The sequence below is a fragment of the Sorex araneus genome, chromosome 5, assembly GCF_027595985.1.
Source record: "Sorex araneus isolate mSorAra2 chromosome 5, mSorAra2.pri, whole genome shotgun sequence".
NCBI classification, from domain to species: Eukaryota; Metazoa; Chordata; class Mammalia; order Eulipotyphla; family Soricidae; genus Sorex; species Sorex araneus.
Window position 1 is genome coordinate 116,207,885 of NC_073306.1, and position 12,161 is coordinate 116,220,045.

At 50.1% G+C, this 12,161-nt stretch overlaps 1 protein-coding gene across 1 annotated transcript in view; it reads left to right on the top strand.

Moving 5' to 3' along the window:
* Positions 1-687: 687 nt before the first annotated feature.
* The window catches only part of TM9SF4 (transmembrane 9 superfamily member 4), a 50,092-nt gene continuing 38,618 nt past the window's right edge, over positions 688-12,161 (top strand). Inside the window, exon 1 of the mRNA XM_004612583.3 lies at positions 688-727. Within this exon, the coding sequence (XP_004612640.1) occupies positions 713-727 (15 nt within the window). The 5' untranslated portion in view covers positions 688-712. The remainder of the gene's footprint in view (positions 728-12,161) is intronic.

A 12,161-nucleotide genomic window follows, 5' to 3' on the forward strand; every position in this document is an offset into this window, starting at 1 on the left:
GCGGGTGAGATACTCTCGGTAGCTTGCCAGGCTCTCTGAGAAGGGCAGAAGAATCGAACCTGGGTCAGAAGCATGAAAGGCAAACACCTGACCCACTACGCTATCTCTCCGGCCCATCTTATAGGCATTAACAGTTATTTATTAAATGCATACCATTTGAATGTTTGCTCATGGGAATGTTTGCTCATCGAAAACCTACGACAAATGCATTGATGTCATTATACAGAGGAGAGCGAGGTAGAGGGAGGTTGAATAAAAGTCAGTCTTCTATCCGCTCCCATTGGAGAGGCTACCGGATGGCCACGCAAACACGTCAAGAGAAGACTGTAAGTTCTTCTCGGCGTAGGGTAGTCCTGGGAGCCCTGGTACTCAACCCAGCCTCCCCAAACCTGGGCCCGAGTAACCTTGGCAACGGGTCTTCCTGCCAATAGTAAAAATGGCGCCCAGAGCACGCGTCCGCTTACACCCCCGCATTCCCCACAATGCTGTGGACGCGTAGGGGAGGCGCAGTCCCTGCCAGGAGTCACTATGGCTCCCGCGGCGACACCCGTCCTCTCTCTCCACGTCCTCGCGACCTGACGGCCCGCGACAGGCTCCCGACGCGCGGCTGAGGCAGCCTCCCCGCGCCCGGCGGGCCGCGCCGCCCGCATCTCCGACTCCGGCATCTCCGACCACTTCCGCTGACGTCACCGCGGCGACACGTGGATCCAAGATGGCGGCGGCGATGGTGAGTGAAGGAGACTCCGGGAGCCGGAGCCCGAGCGGGGCGACCCCCAGGGGGGTCCCCAGGCGTGCGGGAGGCCCAGGCCTGGCCCGAGCCCTCTCCCACGCCCGCGACTCGGGTCTGCGGGACGCCCCCGACCAGGCTTCCCTCCCTTAAGCCCCGTCTCGCGGCCTCGGCGCCGCGCTCCGGCCTGTCAAGGCCTGGAGTTGGGAGGGAGGCTCCGGGTTGGAACAGCGAGCCCCGCCGCCGCCTTGGCGGGTTCCTAGTCCTGCTCTGGGCCCCGCCCCCGGCGAACCCGGTTTCCCAATTTTCCCTTCCGAAGAGCCCCCCTCAGCCCCGTTAGTCCCCCCTCGCTCCTCCCGCATCGCTTCCAGACCCTGTCCCCGTCACCTCCCGCCTCCCCACCGTCCGGCCTGCCGGCTCCTGCTACCCCTCTGCTGACCACCTCCCGCCTCAGCCCTGCCGATCCCTTCCGGGACGCCGCCCCCGCCCCTCCCGGCCGCCGGCCGCACGCGGGGGCTGGGGTCCGGCCCGACTGTCGCTGACCCGCGGCTTGTTCTCATCACCTCGGCGCCGTCCCCTAACCCTCTCTCTGGCCTCTCTGCCTCCCTGACCAGCCCTCAAACTTTACTATGCGTTAGATTTGGAGGGGGAGGGCGTTTTTCTATTCAAAATGCAGTTGCCCCGCGCCCCCCTCCCAGAGATTCTAATTATGCCGGCCAGGTGATGCCCAAAGGGTTTATACTTTTTTAAAAAATAAGAACTATTGAGACCTCTTCCCTCTGGTCTGAAGGACGCTTGGAAACCCCCCCTTCCCCGCTCTGCCCTGGTGCGCGACCGGCGTTTGGGTGGGAGGCATTGGGTCAGCAGAGAACTCTCGCTCCCGCCTTGGTCTCTGCCTCTTGTGCTGTCACCTGGACATCGTGGTCGTGTTGGTCCGTGCAGGACCTCGTGAATCGCGCCGCCCGGGGGGGCTTTCCCTTCTGCCGACGCTGTGGGATCTCAGCCTGTCGGGAATGCGGGCTCCTTGGGAAGAAGCACCGAGTGGGTAGGTAGGTTTGCAAGGTGACAGCGAGGCCCCAAGGTGGGTCAGGCCAGGCTGCCTGCTGATGCTGAACCCAGGAAGTAGACCTGTGAAGGACTTTTGTTCCGGAAGTTCAGTCTGCTCACATCCTGGCTGCCAGAAGACTAGAACCACAGTTGGAGTCTCTTAGTCCAGAGTCAGAGCCTGCCCTTCCTGTGTGACTTCGGCAGATCATTTTGTTCTGGGAGTGAACGCAAAGGAAGATAGAAGAGGAAGTGACGTTGACCTTAGCAAAGGGAAATTCTTGTTTTAAATCCTTTGGAATTGGTTTTCTCCGTCCCCAGCCGAGCATATGCGCTGGCAACAAGTTGTCCCAGTCTGGTGAGCAAGTGCTGATTTAGAATCTAACCTCATCAGTCAGGGTAGCATCATGGGCTTGCCTGGTTTCTAATTCTTGGTCTGAACCGCGAGTGGGAGAAAAAGTCCCAAAAGTGTTTTGTTGAGACCCAGTTCTTTATGTGGAGCACCTTCAGGACAAGGATGGTGTAAAAATGTAATAGGGAAAGTCACAATTTTATTGCCATAGGGACAAGTTCAATAAAATGGCATTTACATCACTTTGCTGGGAAGTTCCTCCCCTATTTCTGGTACACATTTGCTTAATCAACAAATATTTGAGTCCTTGCTCTCTGCCAGAAGCTAGGGATGTAGTTGTGAACTCTCATCCTGGAGAGTTTTTCTATCTGAAGAGGCAGGCTTTGAACAAGTAAATACATTTAAAAATGTCAGCTAGTGGTTAGTCCCTTGAATACAGCAAAGTGAAATGTTGTGTTGGAGGCACCATTGGGTTAACTAGTCAAGAGACGGTGACATGAATTGAGACTTGACTGACAAGAAGGGGCCAGCAATACAAAGAGGAAATAGAAGTGGAAGGGAAATAGGAAATGTGCAAAGGAAATGGAAGAGGAAAGGGCAGAGGTGGGAATGAGCTTGGCATGTCCCCAGAACTGAACACTGAGGCACTGCTGCAAGGAGTGGGGGGTGGGAGAAAATGGTATCAGATAAAATTGGAGAGAAACAGGAAGTTTGTTTCCAGCACTGCCTTGAACTGTGGCTGACTGGAGTCCCACAGCTTGTAGCCTGGACTGGGTTTTGAAGTACACTGTTCAATTTGAGTGTTTCCCAGAACAGAATGTTGGGTGAACTGGCTTTTTCTCAGCCTGCAGTGAGCCAGAGAAAGGGTTCTGGAGCTTTTCCTATGCATAGTGATTTTGTCTTGTCTCTGGGGCTCATTATACCCTACTTTTATGGGTAACTGGTTTCCAGAAATTGAGGAGGGAATGTGTACAGTGAGCCACAGAGGCCATTCAAAGAGCACACACGAGAAACCCGGTGCTTGCTACAGTAGTGTACTGGTGCAAAGACGCGGAAGCAGGTTTATTAGTTTATTACATGGGGAAGCAGGAGCAGGATATGTCACCAACAAACTTGAGATTGGTCTTGGTCAAGTGCTTAATTTTACGGGAGTCTGAGCCCTCTGACATTTGACTATTTAATGAGGGATAGAGGTGTGTGGACCTGCTTTGGGGAGTCTGGGTTCCTTTTAGTTTGTTTTGTTTGGGGGCCACTCCCGGCGGTACTCAGGGTTTACTTCCGGTTCTTTGCTCAGGGGTCACTCCTAGAAGGCTCAGGGGCTGATGCCCTACCCGCTGTACCCTGTTCCGGCCCTGTGTCTGGGTTTCTGAGGCAAGTCATCCAACCAGAGAAGAGCTGAGCTGATGGTAGATTCAGTCACTGGGGGAACATGCTAGGTTTGGGGTTTGCTCTTTTGTTTTGAGTTAGGGCTGTGACTGCAAGTTTCAAGTGGTATTTATTGTCTTTTTCCTCCTTGCCGCTCTCCAGTGGAAGGCCTTTCTTTCTGGGTGCTGGTCTGCCTCCTCCCAGGTCTGTGTTAGCTCTCCAGGTGTTTTCTGAACCTGCAGGGCAGGCCTTCTACCCAAAGAGATGACTGTCAGTTGAAGTTCCCTCCAGTTTCCTGTTTTCTTCCAGCATTAGCTCTCAGATTACAGGATATGGAGTTACTCTGACTGGGCCCAGGGTGAGCGGCAGGTTCAGGGTCTCTATGGAAACGTGCGTATTCTGCATGCTCTTGAGAGTGAAAGTTGGTAAAGAGTCATCGAATGTATTTGTGGGCATCTCAGGGGTATAGAAATCTTGATTCAGAGATTAAAACTGTACTCACGTATATCTTTGTTCATACCGTTTGGGGTTATGTTACTTTTGTTAATCTGTTGTAATGCTTATACTCTGAAATTCGCCATTTAAAGTACACAGCTCAGTAGTTTTAGTTTATTCCCTAAGTTGTACAACCATCAGCATTTCTACTTCCAGAACATTTTTATCACCACCAAGAGAACATTAGCAGTCACTTCCTACTCTTCCCCAGTTCCTGGCAGTTATTAATTACTTTTTAGTTCTGGATAGTGGAATACATTCGTAAATGGAATAACACATTGTGTGGTGTTTTGTACCTGGCCTTTTTTTAAATTAGCAAAGTATAATCTTTTCCACATTCATCCATATGGGAGCCTCTGTCAGCACTGCACTCCCTTTTATGGCCATGTGTGTTCTCTCTGTGTTTAGTCCATTCACAGGTAATGGGCATTGGGCTTGTTATCTGTAGTGTCACTGTGAACATTGATGTGCAAGTTTGAATACATGTTCCCATTTTCTTTTTCTTCTTCTTCTTTTTTTTTTTTTCATTTTGGATCACACCCGGGAATGCACAGGGGTTACTCCTGGCTCATGCACTCAGGAATTACTCCTGGTGGTGCTCAGGGGACCCTATGGGATGCTGGGAATCGAACCCGGGTTGGCCGAGTGCAAGGCAAACGTCCTACCCTCTGTGCTAGCGCTCCAGCCCCATGTTCCCATTTTCTTGGTTTTATCCCTAAGGGTGGGGGTTGCTGAGTCACATCACATTCTTTTTTTTGTGGGGGGTCAGGGGGAGGATATACCTGACAGTGCTGGGGGAGCTGATCCAGCAGTGCTGGAGATCGGGCCTGGGCCTCCCACACAAACCATATGTGTTTGGCCCTCTGAGCGCTCTCTCAGCCCCGGGCTTTGGCTTAGTTATATTACACATTCCACTGTTTTGAGGTGTTTTGGTTTGATACACTTGGGCCTGGAGTGTCACCTGACAGATCCTTTGAGTAGATGGAGTCAGTGCTAAGCAGTCCTCTGGCCCTAGTCAAAAATACATGAACTGTTCTTAGTGGTGGAATGTGGACGGTCGAGTCCTGTCCGAACCGGGGTGGCAGGAGAGGACTCTGCCACACACCACCACGTTGCAGGGAGGGGTGCTCTCTCCTCCGAGTCTCAGGTGGGATGGGCCTGGCCAGTGAGGTAGGAGAGTTGAAGCAGGAGTCAGCATTGTGATCTTTGTCCCAGCACTGTCACAGTCCACCATGTGGCCCAGGACAGTTGGTTTCCACGTGTCATATTAGAGATTAAAGTTTGGGCTTGATAGTTTTGGAATTTTGGGTTGAAAACGCTGTGGTTTAAGAGTACATGCTCGGGGGCCAGAGTGATAGCACAGTGGGTAGGGTGTTTGCCTTGCAGGCGGCCGACCCAGGTTCAATCCCCGGCATCCCATATGGTCCCTCAAGCACTGCCAGGAGTGATTCCCGAGTGCAGAGCCAGGAGGAACTCCTGAGCATCGCTGGGTGTGACTGCCCCCCAGAAAAAAAAATAAAAAGAGTACATGCTTGGTGTCTTTGGCTAATAGGCCTGTCAAATCACACTGATGCCATTCCTCGCTCCCAGTCATAGCGCCTGTGGCTTTCCCAGCGGTGTGGGCTGGTCGTGTTCTCTGATTCCTCATACACTATAGGCACCCTGCCCTTGAAGCGGGGGTGCCTTCAGAAATGGGCGCCTCTCTGGCCTCTCCGAGGGAGGGAGTGCCCTGCCTGCCCTCTGGGCGCACACAGGAGGCAGAGACGGCACTTCAGGAACTCTCAGTTGCTCTTTTACAACGCGATGCAAGTTCCCCTTTGATCCTGGCCGAAGGAAGCAGGTCGAAGACTGTTGGGGAGGGCTGAGTCTTGATCTTCAGGCCCTGGCAGGAGGGTGGAAGGGTCCAGGGTGAACAGGGCCATCTGGCCGCCGCTGAACGGTAAGAGCTAGCTATCCCCAACCCTGCTTTGATCCCCAACCATTTGCTCAGACTGGCGTCTCCACGTGGGCCTCAGCCACTTCTCCCTTGCTCCCCTCGCAGCCTCCGCAGCTGGAGTTCTTCTGAAGCCTGAGCACTGCATTGACCTCCCGTGGTTTTCTGCTCAGAGGGGTATACTAAATGCTGCTGTGGTTCTCTGAAACACTGTCAGTGGGGCTGGGGAGGCATATGGTGGGGAAGGCATTTGCCTTGCATGAAGCCAACCCGCTTTGCTCTCTAGCACTGCCTGTGGTCCCCTGAGCACCAGGAGTGACCCACATCTTCAGGTGTGGCCCAATCACAAATTGGAGTTGAATTCTTTTTGTTTATAGATTTTGGCCAGCCCTGCTTGCTTTGGGCTTATTCCTGGCTCTCGGCTCAGGTATTACTCCTGGTGGGGTTTGGTGCCAGAGATAGAACCTGGGTTGGCTATGTTTAAGGCAGGCACCCTACCCCACTGTATTATTAGCTCTGACTCCAAGAACTGGATTCCGTACCCAGCGGTGCTCATCGGAGCCTTCAGCATTAGGGATCAAACCCAGGACATCACTCTGGCTAGGTGTTTTGCCACTTGATCCATATTCCTGGCTCTTAATGATAATTTTGAAAATCCTTTTTTTTTGGGGGGGGGGGTGGGCAAACCTGATAGTACTCAGGGCTTACTCCTGACTCAGCACTCAGGGATCACACCTGGTGCTTCTCAGGGGCCCATACATGGTGCAAGGCAAATGCCCTGCCTGGTGTACTATGGCTCCCAGCTCCCTGCATTCCTTAGCTCTTAGAGCTGCAGGTTGCAGCTGCACGTTTAGGTCGGGTTGCTTGGCGTTTAGTCAGGATTCCCTTGGTCTGGGGCTGGAGAGATAGCACAGTGGGTAGGCCTTTGCCTTGCACGTGCCAACCCAGGTTTGATCCCTGTGACCCATAGGGTCCTCAGAGCCCCATTCAAAGTAATCCCTGAGCACAGAGCCTGGAGTAAGCCTTGAGCACCCCAAGGTGTGGCCTCAGCCCCTCCCTTCCCTCCCTCCCCCCCCCCACCAAAAAAAAAAAAGTTATCTCTGTCTCTGTACTTCCACAACCTGCTGCTGGAGTTTTTCTACTCAGAGAACAAAGTTTGGAGTTGTTCTGTGTGTGTGTCAGCAGCCACTCTCTATCTGAGGGCTCTAAGATAGAGACGCATGTTTAGTGCCTCTACTGCTCATTCTGGTCTATTTGGCTTTGTGAATTCCTGGCTCTGTGGGGCCACTTGGTAATGGTCTTCAGCCATCAGGAGCCATCCTGCGAAGTCTCAGGAAGCTTTAACCCACTGGGTGATTGATTTCAGATAACTGTTGGCAAACCACCCCCCAAACCTTCTCTCTCGCTCTCTCTTTCTTTCCTTCTTCCTTCCTTCCTTCCTTCCTTCCTTCCTTCCTTCCTTCCTTCCTTCCTTCCTTCCTTCCTTCCTTCCTTTCTTTCTTTCTTTCTTTCTTTCTTTCTTTCTTTCTTTCTTTCTTTCTTTCTTTCTTTCTTTCTTTCCTTCCTTCCTTCTTTCTCTTTCTCTCTTTCTCTTTCTTTCTTTCTTTCTTTCTTTCTTTCTTTCTTTCTTTCTTTCTTTCTTTCTTTCTTTCTTTCTTTCTTTCTTTCTCTCTTTCTCTCTCTCTTTCTTTCTTTCTTTCTTTCTTTTTTCTTTCTCTCTCTCTTTCTTTCTTTCTCTCTTTCTTTCTCTCTTTCCTTCTTTTTTCTTTTCTTTTCTTTTATTTTGAACCACATCCAGCTATGCTCAGGGTTTACTTCTGACTCTGTGCTCAGGAATCACTCCTGGTGATTCCTTGATGGACCATATGGGATGCCCGAGATCGAACCCAGGCTGATCGCATGCAAGGCAAACACCCTACCTGCTGTACTATCTTTCCGGCCCCAACCCTTTTCTTTTTTAATTGTTCTTCCCCCACACACACGCCCAATGATCTTAAACTAGTGACTTTATCTTTGAGAATGAGAGGAAGAATCTGGTAGGAAAGGTGCTGCTTTTGCAGTGGAAAGGGCCAGGAATAGGGATTGGAAGGCCTTCAGGTTGGCCAGGCTGAATTGCTCAGTGAGGTTGTTCCTGGGAAAGCAAAATACCAAAGGTGGAGGGTGGGTGGTGGGTGGGGAGGGGCAGGGAGGGCGGGGAGGGAAACGTCAAGTTAATGTCTGACCACAGAGAAATGTGAGTGATTGAAATAATGTCCAGTTCTCAAGGGAAACTTCCTATTTTCTTTAAAAGAAGTTTCTTTTTTTAAACCTTTCAAACTGGAAGGGGGCAAATTTGGGGCCCTGCGGTTTACTCTTTAGTCGGAGCAGCCCGTCACTGGCTGATCTGCGGGCGTTCTTTCTGCAGGCCCATTCCCTAGGAACACAGATAGGGAGGGCGAGACCTTGATTCTTGGGTCTCTTGAGCTGGATCGCTTTCCAGGTCACTGCATCTTGGCCAGTGATGTGGTGTTAGATTACTGCACCAGGGCCTCTCGGTTGCCTGCGCCTTGTTCCTTCAGATGCTACCTTTGCAGTCTTGTGACTTGGAAACCAGGTAATGCCAAGTAGCACTAAATAGGCTGGTTCGCATCGCTCAGAGATGTGAAATGGTATTTTCTCTCATGGTTCCAACCGAGCAGCAGATGTTGTGAAATACTTAATTGACTTTTCAGACCAAACCTCACATTAAAAATTAACAAAGGAATTTCCCAAGAAGTAAGTATTCGGCTGCTTGCTCCCTGACTTCCTTACAGAAATGAACTTTGCCCTCTCTCTCTCTCTCTCTCTCTCTCTTCCCCCCCCCACCCTGTTTTTGCCACACCCGGCAGTATTCGGGGCTTACTCCTGGCTCTGCAATTAGGGATCACTCCTGAAGGTGATTGGGGTGCCAGGGATGAAATCTGGGTTGGCCACGTGCAAGGCAAGTGCCCTACCCACCGTGCTGTCCTCTGCCCTACATTCTCTTACCAGGCTGTCAGGAGCAGAGGAAATGTTAAAGAATTTTTTTTTTTTTAAATGGCATGGTATCCAGTACAGGGGTCTTAGCACAGAGGCTCCTGGACTTTTAGATCCTCAGTCCTTATGAAATCATGTCTGATTTTGCACTTTGGTACTTTTTCCTTCTTTATTCCCTGGGAGCAGGATACAGTTCTCATTCGCCTCTACCTGGCTAAGAATGTTTGGTCTCGTCTGGTCTCCTTAAGGGGCAAGGCTTTCAGCGACCCCCTTCCTCTATAACTTCCATAGTCTGTGCATCTGCAGGGAACTCACAGTAATATTTTCAGAGGCAACACATTTACTTCCTCTTCTTAAAAAGTGATTTTTATTTTTTTGGTAGGAGGAGGGGTCACACCCCGCAGTGCTCATGACTTACCCCTGGCTCTGCACTGAGGAATCACTCCTGGCAGGGCTGGCGAGGCGACCTTATGGGATGTCGGGGATCAAACCCAGGTTGACTATGTGCAAGGCGGGCACCCTAACCACTGTACTATGGCTTCTGGTCCTGTATTTAATATTACTGTGGGTGATTCACACACATGGAAGAGTGTTGATATTTAAAGGAAAGTCACTTCGCTATCCCCACTCCCTTCCTAGAGATAGCCTTTGTGGGGGGAGGGCGACATACGCGCAGTGGGTGTTGGGGGCTACTGGCGGCAGTGCTGGAGGGACTGTGTGGTCCTGGGGGTGGAAGCCGAGGCTCCTGCATGCAAAGCTTGTACTGTTGCCCTTACAGTTTTCTCCCCTGCCCCACAGAGATGAATAGTCCTTCATTTTATTTTTAATTGATTCCCCTTCCCTTTTGTTGCTGTGATGACATGAAGTTGCGTGCGCTTGTAATGGCACTGGCACACACTCTCAGGCTCTTTTGTCACTGAGCTATCTCCAGGCCCCAGTAGTCTTTCACTTTTTGGGTCTTGTTTTGGGATCGTGCCCGGGGAAGCTCAGGGCTTGCTCCTGGCCTGGTAGCACTTGAACCCGGGGAAGCGCTGTAACTCCTGTACTGTATCTCCATTCCTCTGGGGGGGGCGGCGAGAGTTGGGGGGATCCACATAAGTGCTTAGGGGCTACACCTGGCTCTGTGCTCTGGAATGACTCTTGACAGGACTCGGGGGAGCAGATACAGTACAGTGCTGGGGATCAAGCTGAGGTCAGCCGCACCTCACCCCCTATACTACCTGTCAAGCCCCCAAATCTCGTAGCTTTCTGTCCGGGAGTTGTAAGTTTTGCCTTTTAGGTCTGTGACTCATTTCGAATTAATTTTTATGTTTGTGAAGTTTATTTTATCACTTCTTGGTAGAAGTAAATAGTATTTACTTTTGAATAGGTCCTCCTTTTCCTATGCTTACTTTGATACCTTGTTGAGAAGCAACTTATGATACATCTTTTTGGATTTCTAGTTCTCTTGCATTGGTCTTCATTTGCATTGACTCTTACCATGCTGTCTTGGTTGCAGTGGCTTTGTCATAAGCTTAGAAACTGGGCAGTGAAACTCCTTCAGGGTCTTTTTGTTTTGATTCTTTTTTTTTTCCCTGGATTTTGTGTTACAACTGGTAATGCTCAGCAGTTACTTAGGAATGGCTCCTGGGGAGCTTTGGGGACTTTATGGGGTGCTGGGGTTGAACCTATGTTGGCCCTACCCGTTGTACTATCACTCTAGCCCCCAGTTATGTTCTTTTAAAAAAATTGTTTGAGTTGTTCTAGGTCCTTTTTATTCCCATATAAATTTTATGCTTCACTGGTCAGATTCTGTAATACCAGCTAGCTGGGGTTTAGCTGAGCATGGCCTTGGAGTCTGCTGGGGAGAGCGCGCCAGCCTGGCCGTACCGGGGCCCTGGCCAGTTCATGACACACAGTGCATCCGCTGCTCCGGCCATGCTCTGATGGAATGGTTTTCTTAATTTTATTTGGGGTTTCTATTATATGGAAGTACACATTTGTTCAATTACGTGGGGGTCCTCTCTGCACGGTGCTCGGGGAGCCTGGAGCCCCTCCTCATAGTGCGGAGGGTCCACAGATTGTATGTGGAACCCAGGGCCGCATACATGTAATGTCTGTGCTTTACCACTTGAGCCCTATTTCAAGCCCACAGTTAAATCTTTTATTTATTTATTTATTTATTTAAAAAAAAAAAAAGGTTTTGTGGGGCTGGAGAGATAGCACAGCGGGTAGGGCCTTTGTCTTGCACACGGCTGACTGGGGTTCAAATCCCAGCATCCCATATGGTCCCCTGAGCACGGCCAGGGGTAATTCCTGAGTGCAGAGCCAGGAGTAACCCCTGTGCATCGCCAGGTGTGACCCAAAAAGCAAAAATAAAATAAAATAAAGGTTTTGTACCACACCCGCTGTGCTCAGGGTTTACACCATGCTCTGAATTCAGAATCATTCCTGGCAAGCAAGCTTAGGCAACCTTATGGGGAGCAGGTATCAAACCCGGGTGAGCTGCATACAAGGCAACCACCCTTACCTGCTGTACTGTCTCTCCAGCCTCCACAGTTAGTTTTTATGTTTTGAGCCTGGCAAGCTACCGAGAGTATCCCGCCCGCACAGCAGAACCTGGCAAGCTACCCGTGGTATATCTGATATGCCAAAAACAGTAACAGCAAGTCTCACAGTGGAGACGTTACTGGTGCCCGCCTGAGCAAATCGATGAACAACAAACGGGATGACAGTGCTATGGTGCCACAGATCTTGTTTATGACTTTTTCAACTGATTGTTAGTTCCTATAGTTGTAAATTTCTTATAATTTTTCAGATACAAGATATTACCATCATGGTTTGTGATGAATCTTTTTGTCCAAATTGTCTTTTTCTTTTTTCATGGTGTTCCCCCCTTTCTTGCTCAAAGCTTCTGCATTTTCTTTCATTCTTAGAAAAATTTCCTAATCATGATTATTTGAAAGCATGTCCATATTTTATTCCAACATATCTTCTATTTCAGTTTGTACAATTAAATCTTTAACTTCTTTTCTAGTACCACACACTTTGGATAGGTCTGCATTTTAACATATAGTCGAACTAGCCTGCCTCCTTTATTTTTCTTTTCTAAAGGATCTGGAAGTAGAGAATAAATGCCAGTGAGATTGTAAGTGATTTGTTACTGGAAAAACAATGAATTGCGGGAAAGACAAGGAAGACCAAGAATTGGAGAGGGAGGGTGAGGGAGATAAAAAGCAGTTAATCTGCGCCCGCACAGTTCTTGGAGCACC